General features: G+C 36.9%; 1 protein-coding gene across 7 annotated transcripts in view; it reads left to right on the top strand.

The window, feature by feature from the left end:
- DYNC2LI1 (dynein cytoplasmic 2 light intermediate chain 1) overlaps nt 1-19,410 on the top strand; it is a 72,204-nt gene that overhangs the window by 18,938 nt on the left and 33,856 nt on the right. For 4 of the 7 annotated variants that reach the window (XR_009210120.1, XM_032177993.2, XM_058429045.1 and 1 more), the window contains exons 6-13: nt 1,499-1,685; nt 2,930-2,998; nt 3,759-3,836; nt 7,868-7,944; nt 8,670-8,740; nt 11,676-11,773; nt 12,178-12,270; nt 17,389-17,532. Coding sequence is in view for 6 of the 7 variants with exons in the window: in XM_032177993.2 (XP_032033884.1) it covers nt 1,499-1,685; nt 2,930-2,998; nt 3,759-3,836; nt 7,868-7,944; nt 8,670-8,740; nt 11,676-11,773; nt 12,178-12,270; nt 17,389-17,517 (802 nt within the window). In the remaining variant the exon portion in view is untranslated. Of the gene's footprint in view, nt 1-1,498; nt 1,686-2,929; nt 2,999-3,758; nt 3,837-7,867; nt 7,945-8,669; nt 8,741-11,675; nt 11,774-12,177; nt 12,271-14,532; nt 14,671-16,726; nt 17,019-17,388; nt 17,533-19,079; nt 19,313-19,410 lie in introns of those variants that run through there. The other 3 variants (XM_032177992.2, XM_032177997.2, XM_058429046.1) reach the window with 3 other exon arrangements.

Below are 19,410 nucleotides of genomic sequence, written 5' to 3'. Positions count from 1 at the left end.
GTAATGCTGGTATGAACACTGGTGTACACTATCTGTTTAAATCTCTTCCTTCAGTTCTTTTGGGCATAGACTCAGAAGTGGAATTGCTGGATCATCTGGTAATTCTATGGTGAATTTTTTGAGGAATCACTATACTATTTTTCACAGCAGCTGCACCATTTTACATTCCCATAAGCAATGTACAGGGATTCTAATTTCTCTGTATCCTCACTAATACTTGTTATTTTCTCATTTAAAAAAATGCTTTAGGCCAGGAGCGGTGGCTCACACCTGTAATCCCAACACTTTGGGAGGCTGAGGTGGGTGGATTACCTGAGGTCAGGAGTTCGAGACCAGCCTGGGCAACATGGTGAAACCTCGTCTCTACTAAAAATACAAAAATTAGCCAGATGTGGTGGTGCATGCCTGTAATCCCAGCTACTTGGGAGGCTGAGGCAGGAGAATCGCTTGAACCCGGGAGGCAGAGGTTGCAGTGAGCTGAGATCATGCCACTGTACTCCAGCCTGGACGATAGAGACTCCTCCAACAACAACAACAAAAAAATGTTTTGACAATAGCTAGCCTAATGGATAGGAAGTTGGACATCTTTTCAGGTGTTAATTGGCCATCTGTATATCTTCTTTGGAGAAATATCTATTTGAGTCTTTTGCCTTCTTTTTTTTTTTAATATAGTTGAGATGGGGTCTCGCTATGTTGCCCAGGCTGGTCTTGAACTCCTGGCCTCAAGCGATCCTCCTGCCTCAGCTTCCCAAAGCTCTAGAATTACAGACATGAGCCACCATCCCTGGCCTCTTTGCCCATTTTTGAACGGGAATGTTTGTTTTTGTTGCTGAGTCTAGGTTTGTGTTTGATGTGCATGAACAGAATACAAGTGCATATGGTGATGGTGGTCGTGTATCTGGTGGTCAGGAGTGTGCTTTCAGAGAGACAGAATGGTATTGCAGAAAAACATGTAACTTTGGATCTAAATACCAGTTCTACAATTTACTAGTTATATAAATCTATCCCTTAGACTTCTAATCTATAAAATGGATGTTATAACATCTTCTGGAGAGGGTTATTGTGGAGATTAACTAGGTAGTTCCCTAGCAAGGTCCACCCATAAATCTATTTTCTTCTCCTTTACCTGATTATTGTGTTACTGTTTTTGCTTCTTTTATTATTTTTGCTTCCCTTTTTTGGAGCACACAGTAAAACTGGATGTGAACATGGCATTGTGGACCCAAATGCTTGGAGCGTCTCTATTTGAACTAAACTACTTTTAGTTCAAACAGAAACTTAGTTCCACTATTGTAACACTTAAATATTACTAGAGTAAAGTATTGGAATAAATAAGGCTATGACTTTTGTTTTTGTTTTTGTGGGTCTTAGAATAATGCTATGGTTTTTTTTCCCCTTAAGGTATATTTTAGTTATTCTTAGATAAATTTCAGTACATTAGGATTTCAAAATGGTAATTATTTTGAGTCTTTTTTGAAAAATGTTTTTATTTCTTTAGGACGTTTTCTGTTGTTCTCATTCTGGATCTTTCAAAACCTAATGATCTTTGGCCCACCATGGAAAATCTCTTGCAAGCCACAAAAAGCCATGTAGACAAAGTGTTAATGGAACTGGGAAAGACAAATCCTAAAGCAGTTTCTGAAATGAGACAGAAGATCTGGAATAATATGCAGAAGGATCATCCTGTGAGTTGCTGTTTGGGATTATTACTGGAATCCTTAGTCCCATATATAGTTAATGATAACATCACAAACAACTTCTTTAGATTTTTATGCATGACTTGAAATTCATTTGATGTGGATGAACCTGTTCACTGGAGAATTACAGCAATTTATTAAAACCTTAATAAGAGCAAAACAGGGAAGAAGATTCCTTATATCTTCTTGTTAGACATCTTCTGTGATTGTTATGGCATATTACACCAATCAGAGAAATAGAGTTTTAAAGTAGTGGTTTGATATTGATTTTATAATCTCTGTAAAAATGAAGATAAAAAGCCAGATTGTAGAAAAGTCACCTGACAGACTAGATGAAGCTACAACTTGAAGCAAGGGGTAGAGTTTTAATAGCCTTCACCATCACTCTATATTTTACATTCATTTAGTTTTTGTCACTTATTCAGTATCTTTTTATCATCTGACAGCTAATTAAATTATAAAGTTGCTATGATAGTAACACAAGTTCTTCAATACAATAATAAATATCATCATCTAGAAAACTAAGAGCAGCATTTTATATTATCCAGAGTTTATAAGAAAGTGTAGCCGAGTGCGGTGGCTCATGCTTGTAATCCCAGCACTTTGGGAGGCCGAGACAGGTGGATCACGACGTCAAGAGATCAAGACCATCCTGGCCAACATGGTGAAACCCTGTCTCTACTAAAAATACTAAAATTAGCCGGGTGTGGTGGTGCGTGCCTATAGTCCCAGCTCCTCGGAAGGCTGAGGCAGGAGTATTGCTTGAACCTGGGAAGCGGAGGTTGCAGTGAGCTGAGATTGCGCCACTGCACTCCAGCCTGACTCCAGAGCAAGAATCTGCCTCAAAAAAAAAAAAAAAAAAAGAAAGTGTTTTACATAGGAAATAATGGAACAAAACAAATCTATGCCAGATAAATACTATTCCAACAAACAGTTAACATACAATAGAAAAAAAACCAGGAAGGTAATATGTTATATAAGGAAATAAAAGGGTAGAAAAAGGAAAATAATAAATATCATAGTAATTTGGGGAATTGCCATTTCTAGTTTTACACTTATGAAATATAGCTTAGGAAGTGAAAGTTAAATATTGGAACAAATTCTATGTCAAGCAAATTAAGTAAACATCTATGAAGAGACTGCAAATGGAATGTTTTTGGAAGTAAATAGAAATTGTTAAGCACCTAGCAATAAAGAATTACAATAAATCAGTGAAATATGTTTATTAACAGGATCGTGAATTAATTGACCCATTTCCAGTACCTCTGGTCATAATTGGAAGTAAATATGATATTTTTCAGGTAAGCTCTTCCACTTCTAGCTGAGTTTGTTTTACATACATGGCTGTGCTTTTTATGAGGGAGGTACAAAAATAATGTCAAAATAAGAAAAATAATTATTGAAGGAATAGGTTAATAAGTCATGCATCTTAAAGATTTTGGAAAAGACATTGTTGGGACAGAAAAAAATAGGTAAAGAAAATAAATGCAATGATTAGAATGGGGATAAGGCAGATTTAGAAAATGAATCTTGCCGGGCACAGTGGCTTATGCCAGTAGTCCCAGCAATTTGGGAGGCTGAAAGGGGAGGATCACTTGAGCCCAGGAATTTGAGGTTACAGTGAGCTGTAATCACACCACTGTACTCCAGCCTGAGTTACACAGTGAGTCACTTGTCTCTTAAAAAAAAAAAAAAAGGCTTCAACCCAGTCACTGGGGAATAGGACTTCCCAACTTTTAATGAAGAAAGTAGAAAATTAGTTCCTTCTTATCTTTGCTTGTCGGAGAATCGTTAGGGTATTCCACACTATGAAATGTGTGCTTATATCTAAATTCTATTGAGCTGAGTATTTAAACAAAGAAAAATCTGATAGCTGTAGCTCTAAAAAGGCTGCAGCTATTGTTCAACTGTCTATGAAACAAATACCAAGGTAATGGAATCCTTTTCCTGAAGGTGAGTTTAAAAAAATAAGAAATAATCTATTTCTACATTTAATAATTTGAATCTTCCTGCTATAGATATTTGGTTATCTTGACTTTTTTAAATAACATATTTCTACAGGATTTTGAGTCTGAGAAGAGAAAGGTAATATGCAAGACACTTCGATTTGTTGCACATTATTATGGAGCATCATTAATGGTTTGTACATTTCTTGTCCTTTGGGCTTGAATGGACAGTACCAAATTTGGGGAAATTAGCAACTTGATGCACAGCTACGAGGAATAAATGCTTTTGCTAATGCACATGGTCCCGTTGCTTTCCCACTGCTGAAGACCTCTCCTTACAGAATGTTTGATAATGCATCTGTTGAACATGCACTGCTAGATGGTCTCCCCCTTCTTTGGAACAAAAGTTCTAAATTGCTTATATCCATAAATCCCAACCAAGTTTAAAGAGATAAGTTGATCTATTTATTCATTTTTGGTATCCCCTTAAGAATTAGAATCTATATTCCCTTAAAAGAAAAACAAAAAACAACTCTAACAGTGTGTGTATTGGGGATGGGGGCTCTTTAAAAAAGTGCTGTTTGTTGTAAAAGTTAAAAACATGAAATCTGAAGTCATGCTCCCTGGGTTCGAATCTCAGGGTGACCATTTGTTAGACGTGTGATCTTCAACAAGTCACTTAATTTCACTTAAGCCTCATTGTCCTCCGGGGTAAAATGGAGAAAAATAGTACCTTCTTCATAGGGTTGTTGTAAGGATTCAAAGAGAGAGTGCATGTGAAATGCTTAGCACAGGGCCTAGAACAGAATATTACTCAATAAATGTTGGTTATTATAATCACTGTTATCATTATCTCCCGTAGCAGGACTAAACTTTACTAAATGTCCTTTAATGCAATAAAATATAACAACTTTTTTTTTTTTTGAGACAGTCTTACTGTGTCACCCAGGCTGGAGTACAATAGCATGGTCTTGGCTCACTGCAACCTCCACCTCCTGGGTTCAAGCGATTCTCCTGCCTTAGCCTTCCTGAGTAGCTGGGACTACAGGCACGTGCCACCACACCTGGATAATTTTTGTATTTTTAGTAGAGATGAGGTTTCACTATGTTGGCCAGGCTGGTCTTGAACTCCTGACCTCGTGATCTGCCCTCCTCAACCTCCCAGACTTCTGGGATTACAAGCGTGAGCCACCATGCCTGGCCAAAACATTTTTATTTAAAAAATTTCCAGCTGGGTGCAGTGGCTCACGCCTGTAATCCCAACACTTTGGGAGGCTAAGGTGAGAGGATCATTTGAACTCGGGAGTTTCAGACCAGCCTGGGCAACATGGCGAGAACCTGTCTCTACAAAAAATTTTAAAAATTAGCTGGCCATGGTGGCACACACCAGTTGTCTCAGCTACTTGGGAGGCTGGGGTGGGAGGATCACGTGAGCTCAGGAGGTCAAGGCTGCAGTGAATCAAAATCACACCACTGCACTCGAGACTGGGCTTGTCTCAAAAAAAAAAATTTCCTTTACGTTTGAATAATTATTTAATGGTCACTTTTTTCCTCCAAATTAAAGCACTCAGAGGAACCTAGAGACAACATGGTTTAGCCCTTTGCCTTCACAGCTAGAATATTTTGACTGAAAGTAATATGTACAAAATATGTATTCTCAGTTTTTATACCTTTCAAAACATTACACATTTCATTATGTATTTTCTTAAAAATGAACACCTTTTATGTTTGAATCGTATTTGCTTACATATTAGGTTGACATAGTACTTTGGGAAATGTTCTTTACTATTTTGAGAGGATATGGGGAATTTAAAGTGAATGGCTCATCGAGGTTAGAGGTAAAGATCTTGCAGTTACTTATTTTTGCCACTAGAGAGGGTCACACATTTAATTCTGGTTATAAAGTTAGCTGAGGGAAATCCCTGTATTTCTTTAGGAACAGATTACATTTGATGGAGGGTCCAGTCTGGTCTCACAAGTACAAATTTAGATGAAGTCAGGTCAACGCAGGCCATAGCAAGCCTGGGATTAACCGTGGCCCAGGAGATCGAACAAGATCAGGGACCAGGGAATGGCTTTGAGAAGGGCTTCATCTCAGCTTTCAATAAGCCCAAAGGAACAGGGTTTGGGTTAGTGGAGTACTTCTGGACCACCAAAGGAACCATAATGCCTTTCAGGAAGAATGTAGCCAAAGTGATCAAAGCCCCATCTTTCAGTTTCACATCTCCTCTTACCCTCTGCCCCATTTAAGGAAGAAAGTTGGGTACTGCTTTGCAAAATTCCATGATATTTAGCAGGGTTTTTTTTTTTTCCCAACACTATAGTTGATCCTATATAGTGCAGTTGAGAATATTGATTCAATATTATGAACAATCTAATTACGTTAATAAAACAAAACACAGGCCAGGTGTGGTAGCTCTTGCCTCTAATCTCAACACTTGGAGGGTGAGGTGGGAAGATCACTTGAGGCCAGAAGTTCAAGACCAGCCTGGGCAACAAAATGCGACCTTGTCTTGACAAAAATTTTTTTTAATTAGCCAGTCATCATAGTGCATGCCTGTGGTCCTAGCTACTCAGGAGGCTGAGGCAGGAAGATTGCCTGAGCCTGGCAGTTTGAGGCTGCAGTGAGTTATGATCACACTGCTGCACTCCAGCCTGGGAAACTGAGCGAGACCCCATCTCTTAAAAAACCAATATGCTCCTCGACCCCCAAAAGAACAGGAGAAGACTGATAAGTAGAACCAGATTCAGAGAAGAGCCATGAGGATGGCAGGGGCTTAAAATTATTATGTATGAGGACCAGTAGAATATCACCTAAAATGTGATAACTCTCTTATATAGTTGAAGGAATGTTCCATGGAAAAGTGACTAAATTCATTCTTTGCTATTCTAAGGTCCAGAAAAAGGAATCAACAGAGTTTACTCAAAATATGAAAGCACTTTCTAATACTACCATTATCTGAAAACAGAATGAATTATTTGGGGAGATGAGTTCCCAGGCATTGAGTTTGTTTAAGCAGAAGGCCTACAGTTCTTTGTGAAGGATGTTTTAGAAGTGATTGATGCAGCAGATGGAGGAGTTGGGTTAGAAAATGTCTAATGTTCCCCCAGCCCTATCTTCTATGAAATATGTTTGTGATTAGGTTTTTCCTTTCTCATAAAGAAAATAAAATTAAACAGAACAGTTATATTTCTAAAATTCAGTTAAAGTTTTCTATATGTATTTTAAAACATGGTCTCAGTAGAAGCATTACAATTATTTCAATGCTTTCTTTAATAAATGCATCAGATCTTATATATACACGAGTATTCTCATTTGAATACTTTCTCTGAGAGCATTAAGAACTTTCTGTTCTTAATCCAGAATGAGGCTTATCTTGTGGAATTGCCATTGGAACCATAACGCTGATATCTTTGCTTCATAATTAGATTTCATTTCAGTTCAAAGTTTTTTTTCCCAGTTCCGTACCTCTTAGTCATTTTGACTTGGCTGTGAATGACTTTTGGTAGCTACAGAAATCCAATCTAGTTTTTAAAGATTTGTAGGATAACCATATGTCCTGGTATTCATCTGATGTCACAGCTTAATTATTAATAGTACCCAACTCCTTTCATTCTCTGAAATGTTCTGGTTATGGTTTCCCTAGTTATATACCAGCACTGAAAATATTCAGTAGCTTAGGCACCAAAAGCAATTTAAAAAGAAGTTAAAAAATTACCTTAGTGAGTATCAGCATCTTTAGACCAGTCTGCAGTCCCACAATGACTATTTGGAAGGCAGCAATACGCCCTTGGATGTGAAAGCTACTTTTGAGGTATACCTCTTATTTTCTAACCAACCCAACTGCATTTTGCAAAATTTTTCTTTTAGACCATAATGAGTATGTTTACACACATACAGCCCATAAACATACATTCATATATATTTTTTTTAAAGAAATTATTTGACAGTGATTATGGTCCATTTGTGTGAGTAGCTGAAATGATGAGTACATAAACACAAGTCCTTTCCACATAATGTACTCATTAAGTTTGAAGAACGAGTTAAAGTTACCAAGATTTCTTTATTCAGGTTTTGTTTTGTCTACTCAAACAGAAGTATTTGCTGGGCAACTAAATAGTGATTCTCTTTGTAATCTGTATTTGTTCAAAGCCATATTTATTTTACCTGTTTCTGTGATTGGAAAATAGAGCATATAATTTGTTCTCCTGATTTGTTTAAAGTTTACCAGTAAATCAGAAGCTCTATTACTAAAAATACGTGGAGTTATCAACCAGTTGGCATTTGGCATTGACAGAAGGTACTGCTAAGATATTTTTTATATCATTTATTGAGTGATTGATTTAGCCAGTGTTGTCTCATCTGATTATTGTTCTACTCAGTCTCTTGTGTCTTGACCAGGAAAGTGACCCAGATGGCTATTCTTAAAGGGATAATTTCTTTTTTAATTATTATTTTTTATTTTATTTTATTATATTATTTATTATTTTATTATTATTTTTAATTATTAATATTATTTATTTTGTCAAGACTCAACATAAAGGGGATAATTTCGTATTATTTCCTGCTTCTTATATTCTTTAAATATTTCTTAAATTTTACAACCAAAATGTTACATAACATTTAGTTTGAGGCTGGAATAAAATAATGATAATATTATACTAGCTCCCTGATTTCTTTTACTTCCTTTCTCACACTTTAGTAGCTTCCCTCTATTATCACTTTCTTTTATTGATTTGAAATGGAATTGAAAATTTTGGTATGTATCTTCTTAGCCTTGCTACTTCTCTTGGATTTGATTTAAGGTAATAGGGTCTGTCACTTTTTTTCCTGTAAAATGTTTATTTATGCTATACGTTAATTTTTGATATCACTTAAATTGATAGTCACTTATTCATTTGGGGCAATGCTCTCATTAGTGGCTAAATGTAAAACTAGCCCATAATATTGCTCTCATATTTACAGGAGAGCGTGGCAGCAAATTTAATTGCTAAACTAAATTTAGAATCTTTCTTCTCCACGTAGCAAATCAAAATGTGTGGATCAGAATAAACCGCTGTTTATCACAGCAGGATTGGATTCTTTCAGTCAAATAGGTTAGTGAACTTATTAAGATTGTTCAATCTTTTTTTAATTGCTTATTGATTTTGTCCTACTCCATGTTCACTTTGTCTCCAACATACTCCTATTTCTGGTTTCATTATCATTGCTGTTATTTCCTGTGTGTTTGTTTATATGCCCAGTATTAATGTAACATGCATCACATTGACATGTTTGTGATGGAAGGGATGTCACCACATATGAGACTGATTTCTCATTTCTGATCCCTATTCCACTGAAAAACAAATTGCATGTATTTTCTTTCCCCCCACTGATTTCCAGGTACTTTTAAATTTTAGCTCCTTGGCTTTAAAGAAGCCAGGAGCATAGAGTAGTGAGGAAATTCAGAGCTACATATTACGGGTAATTAGCAAGTATATGGGAGATGGAAGTGGTCGAGTAAACCAAAAAGAACACAGTTGTAACAATTAGGTATGATTTGATTTTTTGTTATGAAATAGCATGCCTCATCTAATGGAATGTATTTCCTAAACTCATAGACTCTATAGGCTTCTGAATGAAAAGGAAGTTTAAGAGTTTATATCTCAAGGCCCTTACCTGCCCACAGAAACTGTTTTCATTGTGAAGATCTTTGAGCCTCGCACTTCTTTATCCTCTGCAGGTGGCATAGTTTGCTTTTAACACTCTAATGGGCAGTAGGGGTTTTTTTTTGTATTTCCCATCCTCTATTAGTCCTACAAGCTAAAGGTGACTTGACTTCAAATATAGAAATCTTTGTAATGAGATTATAGATTAATTGGAATGAAAGGAATGGAGGTGATTTTGCTTAGTGAATGGTCATGGAGACTGATGTTTATGATTATCATTAGCACCAACTTAATTCCAGTAGCAGTGAGAATCACTGTTGTACTGATAGATAATGCTGATGGAATTCTTTTGCTTCTGTGAATGGTTGGAGGCCAGAAGAGAGTTCATAATTGCTGAATTTAAAAATCATGGAGCTTAGATCTCATCAGAATTAAAGACTTTTGCTCTGTGAAAGCCCATGTGAAGATGAATAGACATGCCACAGTGTGGGAGAAAAGAATTTCAAACCACATACATGACAAAGGACTAGTGTTTAGAATACATAAACTCAACAGAAAAATAAATAAACAATCCAATTAGAAAGTGGGCAAAAGACATAAGCAGACATTTCATTTCAGAGAGGACATAAAAATAGCAAAGCAGCACATGAAAAGGTGTTTAATATCATTAGTCGTTAGGGAAATGCAAATTGAAACCACAATGAAATATCACTATACATTTAACAGAATAGCTAAAAAAAAAAATAGTGACACCACCAAATACTGGCAAGGATGCAGAGAAACCAGATCTCTCATACATTGCTGGTGGGAGTGTAAAGTGGTACAGCCACTCTAGAAAACAGTTTAACAGTTTCTTATGAAACTAAACATGCAACTACCATATGACCTAGAAATTGTGCTGTTGGGCATTTATCCAAGATAAATGAAAACTTAACTCTCACACAAAAAATCTCTAGGCATATGTTCACAGCAGCTTTATGTTTAGTAGTGAAAACCTAGAAACAGCCCAGAAGTTGTTCAGCAGGTGAATGACTAACAACTGTGGTACATCTATCTGTACCAGGGAACACTACTCAGCCATACAAAGAAACAAATGATTGATACACACAGCCTGGATGAATCTCCAGGGAATCATGCTGAGTGAAAAGCAGCCAATTAGAAAAGATTACATACAGTGTGATTCTATTCATAAAGAATTTTGAAATGAAAAACATTTTAGAAATGGAGGCAGATTAGTGGTGGTCAGAGGGTAGGGATAGGACTATGGATGGGGAGACCAGGGGAGGGGTCGGGAAGGAGGAGGTTATGTCTATAATAGGGCAACACAGGATCCTTGTGCTAGTGGAATTAAGTTGGTGTCTTGACTGTGGTAGCAAATACATGAACCTGTGCAGGAGATAAAATTGTACAGAACTTAATATACACACAGACACACAAAGGAATACAAGTAAAACTTGGCAAAGCTGAATAACATCAGTGGAGCATATCAGTGCCTTTCCCACCAAAGTGGTAAGGATGTCCTGGAAGATCACCAGTAAAACAGTTTTGGGGAACAATATAGATGTTGGAAATAGAAAGATGGGAAATATCCAGTTACAAATTGCAAATGGCAGCAGAGTTTTAAATTTTTCAAATTAAATTATACAAGTAATACATAAAGATATCTCCTTATAAAAAGGTAAAAGAGTACATACAAGGAGCAAATTTGTGTTCTTTCCAATTTCCTATGCCTTTACACACATGTGTATATAGTGTAGAAAAAACTATTTGCTTTAACATAATTATATGTTCAGTCTATATCATTTTGGAATTTCCCCGTTTTATTCAATATGCCTTATTATTCAATACCTTTTTATTCAATATACCAATATACCTTAGTAATTTTTCCATATTAATGCTACACATGGGTCTATGTCTTATTTTAACTGTTGGATAGTGTTACAGAGCATGGCTATGCATAGTAATTAATGCACTGTTCACCACTGATGAGTATTTTGGTTGTGGGTCAACTTTACACTGATAACAAATTATGCTACAGTGTGAAATCCTTAATACAGTACCAGTTTGCAGGTGTTTCCAGGGCAAACACTACCAAGAACTGGAATTACTGGTTAACAGGATATAGATATAGGTATAGGTACAGGGTGTGGAGGATGAGAGTTACAGTTTACCCATTGCTCTTTCCTTCCTCTTCTTTCAGTATTAGAATCTGTCCCAGTGACCTTGCTGTGCTGGGTAGGGTAAATTTTAATGGTGACTATATTAAGGAGAGGGAAAATGAGTGATCTGAGATGTATACCTTTGTTGGTGTCATTTCTTTTATTGGTGGAGTTTGTAATATTTTAATCAATGCAGTCATTTGGAGTAAAACTTGCTATTTTAGGATGTCCTCCTGTTCCTGAAAATGACATTGGAAAGCTTCGTGCCCACTCACCAATGGAGTTGTGGAAAAAAGTGTATGAAAAGCTCTTTCCACCAAAGGTACATATTTCTAATTTTTTTAAAAGCAAGATTTTTAGCACTATCTAACAGTTATAGCAAATGTGCCAAAGGGCCTATTATGATAACTTTTTTATCGCTTATGCTCAAAATTAAACATTTGCTGAAAATGTAAATAGGCACTGTGGGGGTTAAAAAAAAAAAAGTAAGACATGGTTCCTGCTCCACTTTCAAAGAGAGTCATCTGGCTGTTAAAGAAGGGAGAGACAACTCAAAGGGGACCTGGTGGAATGGGAAGCGGGCCTCAGTGGTGATGAGAAAAGCTAGAAAGATCGTAGAGAGACTTTGTGGCAGGCTGAGGGATGGGAGCTTGGTTTATTAGGCAGATGGTAGCCACTGAATTTTGGGTTATGGGCATGAAGTGATTTGGAGATTTGTAATTTCAGAGTAATAGCACGCTGAAAGATATCAAGGACCCTGCGAGAGATCCTCAGTATGCTGAAAGTGAAGTCGATGAGATGAGAATTCAGAAGGATCAGGTATTATCCTAAACATTTACTTAATTTCATCTGAAGTTTTATCACAAAACCTGGAGTGCCTTGGGAATTCCGTACATTTTTCTCAATGTATTTACTTAGTGTGTCTTCTTTACTATTAAAATTATTTAAGTAGTACATCTATTTAAATAACACACTAATAGTATACTGTAGAAAAAAATAAAAATTTGATATGAATAAAGAAAAATTTTTAAATCACCTGTCATCCCACCACCCAGACATGACTTAGTGTTCACATAAACCTTTTTGATTTTCCAGTTTACATCATATTAAAGATGAGTAGTGATTCTTACCTTGCTGCTGGAGAGACATTTTCTTAATATTCTTTGGTTTGTGGAATTACATAAAGAGCTTTGTTTTTGATAGGACATTCAGACATACCTATACTTTCCTTGTACCAGAAAACGTATCTTGCCCTGTTAAGGACTGAAAGCACAATCTGAAAACACACAGACATGCCTGACAGAACCCAGGTTCTCTCAGGAAAATGCTTAAAAGTGGACGCCACCATCCCATGTATCCCTAGATAGCCCCATTTGAACACACAAGTCTGATGTAAGAATGTTAAGAGTTGGCAAATTCACCATGACCCAAATACTTAGATTTTTCTTTTCTTTTTTTTCTTTCTTTCTTTCTTTTTTTTTTTTTTTTTTAAGACGAGTCTCGCACTGTTGCCCAGGCTGGAGTGCAGTGGCATGACTTCAGCTCACTGCAACCTCCGCCTCCCGGGTTCAAGCAATTCTCTGCTTCAGCCTCCTGAGTGGCTGGGATTACAGGCGCCCACCACCACACCCGGCTAATTTTTTTTGTTTTTTTTTTAGTAGAGATGGAGTTTCACCATCTTGGCCAGGCTGATCTTGAACTCCTGACCTCGTGATCCATCCGCCTTGGCCTCCCAAAGTGCTGGGATTACAGGCATCAGCCACCACACCTGGCCTAGATTTTTCTAAAAACAAACAAGCAAACTTAGATTTTAGTTTGATTTGATAAAATGAGACATTGTACAGAATCTGTCCTTATATGAGTAAACTTATGTATGGTAAGCACTAGATCGAAAGCCCCGGCAACTTCTCAGGCGGCAGTCACATTGTTGCGAGGGTAACCTGAAAACAGCTATCAGCTGGGAGTAGGAGCCAGGGTATTTTTTTCAGTATTCACCTTCAGGGGGCTCTTGGAGAAGGAAGCAAAACATTTTATGTAAACGGTCCAGAAGACTTTTGAAAAATATGCCATGAATATTCAGAGGTTTTGTAGCTGTAGCAAAGTGAGAGGCATGTTGTAGAAACAGGAAAATGACCTCATGTAACCCTTATTATGTTTGCAGCTTGGCTGTAAGGATTAGTTGGAAGTCATCCCTGATTAATATTTATCTAGGAGTCAATGGTTAACTGTCGTTGTTGATAAGAATATCTGTTGATATTGCATAATGATCACTTTTATTAAGTTCATATACATCAGTATTATTAAAGGATTAGGGTATTTGTGAGCATCATGAGTTTTCACATTCAAATCTATCTTCTCTAAATGACTTAAAACCATAAGAATTTTGTGTGGAAAAGGAAGGCAGCCCCACAGTACCCATATCACCCTTTGTTCATCTCTTGTATCTCACTGCCAGCAGATCACCAATTCCTATCATCTCTTGGTTCGGGATTTTTTTTAACCTACCTGAAAACTTATGCTATCCTAAGTTTGCCTCTAAACCACTTTTATTCATGTGTTTTTAGATGAATTGCATTGATTCCAGATTGCGCACATAGGACCTTAACATAATTTTATGCTTTAGCTTTAAAGATACCCTAATGATTATCAGCGTTGTTGCTATTATTTCATTGATAATCTGAATCTAAATTTTGACATTCTACTATATAAAATTTTTAATTTGAATATTATTTCATACTATTTCACAAGTAGTTGTGAGACCTTGTTTCCAATTGTGTGCTGTGAAGTCAGTCCTGAAGGATCTGAGGATTGGTAGGAAGACCCCTTTCGTCTTTCCTGCAGACTTAGGTAGGGTCTTTCGTGATTAGCCCTCTTTAATTATTTAAAGTTCTGTCTTTTGCCAGACTTTACATGGGCACCCGAAAATCCTTCAGTTTTACTTGCTACTTTTTAAAAGCCCTCTAGCTTTAAAGCATTCCCAATTTTAAGGGAATGTGAATGTGGAAAGCACTTGCTGAGCCCTTCTACCTCTTTTGTGTTTTTTTCTTTTTCTTTGATGCTGCGTCTTGCTCTGGCATCCAGGCTGGAGTGCAATGGTGAGATCATGGCTCACTGCAACATTGAATTCCAGGGCTCAAGCAATCCTCTCATCTTAGCCTCTCAAGTAGCTGGGACTACAAGCACACATCACCATGCCCGGGTAATTTTCTTAATTTTTTCTTGCCCAGGCTGGTCTTGAACTCCTCACCTAAAGCAATCCTCCTGAGTTGGCCTCCCAAAGTGCTGGGATTACAGGCATGAGCCACTGTGCCCAGCTTCTTTTCTATTATTTTGTTAAAGCAAAAAAAACAAAAAAAAGTTTACAGTTATTTATTTTTAAGGTCTTCTTGGCCAACCACAGATATCTTTTGAAAACTTTCTTATTTGCTATCCCTTTAAAACATCAGTGTATTATTTTGAGGCCGTATCATTGTCATATTGAAGATGTAGTGGAATTGGTAGGTTCTGTCTGACATTGGTTATTCCTTTTTCTCCCTCTGGCATGGCCTTTGTGATAGCCCTAGTTTTCTCACAGTCTGGTGTCTGGAAAAGGGAGATACTACTAGCAAAGAATCTCAAAACAACGTTTTCACCTTTGTCGTTGGTAAAAATAATTTAACTTCCAGTTAAAGACAAAGTTCGCAGTAAACGATTTGTTTATTCTTTATGAGTTAATCTTTAAAACCACAAGTGGTAGATAACTGGTGAACCGAATTAGCTTTATTAGAAAAAAATAAAACAAGCTGTAAAGACTACATATGATTATTACCATGAAAATTCTTCCTAGAATCCAGTGAGGAAGTTAAAAAAAAAAAAAAAACAAGGAAAAATTCTTCCTAAGTCTATATACCATTTTGAAACATTTAACTTTTACATTTTAGAAACTTAGGGTATAGGTATGAAAGGTACAATCTGCAATTTTTCTGAAAATTAGAATGGATTTTCTTTTCATAGCAACTGTGAACTTCAATTATGTTAGCCAAAGGGCAGTGATTGCCTTATCTTGCAGAGTAACCACGTTTTGTTTATTTGAAGTGATTACAACCTTTGTACAGTTATTTAGACATTGAACAACATGTAGGAGGCCGAGAGGCATCCCCTTAGATGGTCCCTTTTACATGTCAGTTGCCTTGTGCAGGATAGCCACCTCCACTAAAGTTTATTTATGAATTGTAAAGGTAACATATACTCATTGTGAAAAAATTCAAGAGATATAGATAGATGTATATAAAATAGAAAATGGAAGTATCCTGCCCTCTCCCTACCTGTGTGCTTTTTTCATGTGGCATACATTATGTTTTCATGTGGCCACTGTTATTTTTGCTGGCTGCCTTGGAAGCCACCTGTGAATGAACGCTAATTATTTAATCAGTCCTTACTGGGGGACATCAAAGTTGTTTCCAGTTGTGCTGAGATAGAGCAATTAGTTTCCTTCTTTTACATCCTTGTGCATTGTTGTATTGTTATGGATGATAAATTTCTAAAAGTAAAATCACTGGGACAAAGGATACACACACACACACACACACACACACACACACACATTTTTTTGTGACAGGATCTCACTCTGTCACCCAGGCTGGATGGAGTGCAGTGGCACAATCACAGTTTACTGCAGCCTTGGCCTCCCAGGTTCAAGCAATCCTCCCACCTCAGACTCCCAAGTAGCTGGGACCACAGCGCACACCACCATGCCTGGATAATTATTTTTCTCAGTTTTTGTAGAGACATGGTCTCCCTATGTTGCCCAGGCTGGTCTCAAATTCCTGGGCTCAAGCAGTTCTCCTGCCCCAGCCTCCCAAAGTGCTGGGACTATAGGAATGAGCTATATATTTTTAAAATATTGTGCTAACTTCAACCAAGTTTTTGATAAGAGCTGAACAGCAAACAACTAAAAATAGGATCACTTTTGAATACTTGAAGGATGACAGATGTCTAGTTCATTAGTTGAAAGACAATTCGTATGTATTATGCAGTTTACGTACATAATTTTGTCTGAAAGTTTAATAAATTCATCTCTGAGTGCTGCTTAGCAACACAGAAACTCTGAAGACTGTATTTCTAGAAAATAAGTCCTAAGCATAATCATTTACAAAATAATTGTCAAGAAATCTTTAGAATGACAATGCTACTAAGGATACATTGTTATATCTAAAAAATGAGAAGGCAGTTTTAAGGTGCCTCCTTGAATTAGTAAAGTTGATTTTTCTTAAAGTAATATATATTTTTGTTTTAGGAACTGGAACAGTATAAAAGAAGTTCTTCCAAGTCTTGGAAACAAATCAAGCTTGATTCTTGAACCTAATTCAATTATTGTATATTTATTTCTTCTCTTCCAAATACAAATAAGATTATATTGTGGCAATATGTGAAGAAAGTTAAACTGTATAATTTGTTAAAGGACAAGCTGAATTTCTTGGACTAGTGCATCTCCCTGTATATCTTGAAGCTTTTTAAAAGGAAAAAATATTGTAGAACCACATGTAATATTTTTTTAAATAAAAGAATCTTCTACTACCTAGCTCTAACATGTTTAAGTGGTATATACTCAATTCAGCATGTATAAGTTTCTGCTTATATGTTTTTAGGAATATAAAAGTAAGAGTATTTGGTTACAGTTTTAAATGCAAGGTTAAGTGCCCACGTTAGACACATTCTTTCTAAAAGGCGTTCTCAGCTGTAGCTGGGAGGAAACCGCAGTTGGGGTCACAGATGTCAAAATTTTACTCTTAACAGTGAGGTGCAAGAAGCACCTGAAATAGGAGATGCACATTCCTGGGTCGCCACACCTAGAGTGTTGCCATCAGTGGTCTGGAATGGGGCATTTTTAATCAGCACCCATTTCACCCCTCCGTGAGACTGACACATTTATTTTAAATACCACTTTTTGAAAAACAGGCACATCTAAGGAGATATCCTATCAAGAAGCAGCACAAAACATCATGTGTTGGGGATAACCAGGATTATTTCCAAAGTGGGATAGCCTTTAAGAAGCCGTTCCAATCTGTAGATTTGTGTACCTGCTAGCCAAGTTCATTTTGAGTAAGTATAATTGCTATGATTAAAAATGATTTATTCTGTGTTCTTCCATGTCCACGTAAAAAATATATTGACTCTCAGCTTCAGATAAGCACATTTACTACCCCAAGGGAGTAGTGTCTGAGCAGATAGCAAGCCATCTGCTTATTGCAATGAACTAGGACTTCATAAATTATTTGCAGTATGTATGGTTCTGACACCCTTGAGAACAGAATTTTCAGCATGTTTCCAAGGAACCTCAGTCTTAAGCACAGGTTTCTTGCTGAGTGCTATGGAAAAAGAGATCCCTTTAAATTTACAGTGAACATTATGATCTCAGAAACATCACTGACTTGGTGGGAAGAAACAGCCTATTCCACACGAGTAATAGGAATTGTTATTATGTAATTTGATTTTCTTACACATCACTGTCCATTTTTGACTTGAGACACAAACTGTCACATGTTGAAAGCCATTGTGTTTTTCTAAGGTGCTATCACTAACATTTAATAGCTTGAAGTCACGTGTGATGTCAGTTTTCCAAATGTTTCTGAGCTAGAATGAAATTCATCTGCATATGAATAGTAGAAAATGTTTCCACTTATGTTGTACACCCATATCTTTAGTAAGTTGAAATCAGTGATTTCAAAAGAGGTTCCTGTGGGACTCTCTTTGAACTACTTTAATAGATTATCATCTCCAGAATTGTCTATAACTGATGTGACATATATAATCTGTAAGACATTGTGTAACTATTACACCATAATCATCCATGTCAAAGACCTTTTATAAAAATTGACAATACTAGTCTGATAATTTACCAATGCCTCCACTTCCTTAAATACTGTTCTAAGAAATAGAATTTTACTGTGGTTTCCTTAATGAAATGATCTTTCCTATTTCAGTGTGAGACATTTCAAATGCTATAATTTATCTTTCTTCACAAGTTAGGTCACAGTCAGTGAACAAGTTCATGCGCTCTCTACCATATTCTCACCCAAAGTTACCATAGTAACACTGAGACAGTTTCATTTCGGGTTTGTACATGGAATTACTTGAAGATCAATCAGAAAGAGAATCAGTAATTTTAATACAGAACCTTTTTTTTTTTTTTTGAGACAGAGTTTTGCTCTGTTGCCCAGGCTGGAGTGCAGTGGTGCATTCTCGGCTCACTGCAACCTCCACCTCCCAGGTTCAAGCGATTCTCCTACCTCAGCCTCCCAAGTAGCTGGGACTACAGGTGCCTGCCACCACGCCCAGCTAATTTTTGTATTTTTCAGTAGAGACGGGGTTTCACCATGTTGGCCAGGATGGTCTCGATCTCTTGACCTCGTGATCCACCCCCCCTCGGCCTCCCAAAGTGCTGGGATTACAGGCATGAGCCACCTCGCCTGGCCAGAACCCATTTTTAATAACCTATTTACATATTTTATCCTTGAAAATGTGTAATATAATATACGTGTCTGTATTTATACGTATCAGCACCCTTTACAGTTCAAGAATGTGAATTTCTAGTGTGTACCCTGTTCTTTGTAAACGGTATGTCAGCACTTTTTTTCTTTCTTTTTTAGAGACAGGGTCTTGCTCTCTGTTGCCCAGGCTGGAGTGCAGTGGTTCCATCATAGCTCACTGCAGCCCCTACCTCCTGGGTTTAAGCGATCCTCCCACATCAGCCTCCTGAGCAGCTGGGATTACAGATGCGAGACACCATGTCTAGCTATGTCAGTATTTTTTCTATATGGACTTTAAATAACAGCTGATCTCCAACCTTAGCGGGGTTATTTCTCAGTGCATATACTTTAGTAAAGTTTACTTGTAATTCTATAAGTAAACTCAGCTGAAAGTGAAAAATAGCAAATGAATCTTTAAAAACATAACCAGAGGTTTGTCTGGTGTGCTTTG

This window comes from Hylobates moloch, unplaced genomic scaffold (assembly GCF_009828535.3).
Source record: "Hylobates moloch isolate HMO894 unplaced genomic scaffold, HMol_V3 SCAFFOLD_15, whole genome shotgun sequence".
In the NCBI taxonomy this organism is placed as follows: Eukaryota; Metazoa; Chordata; class Mammalia; order Primates; family Hylobatidae; genus Hylobates; species Hylobates moloch.
This window is presented reverse-complemented; position numbering and strand designations above follow the sequence as displayed.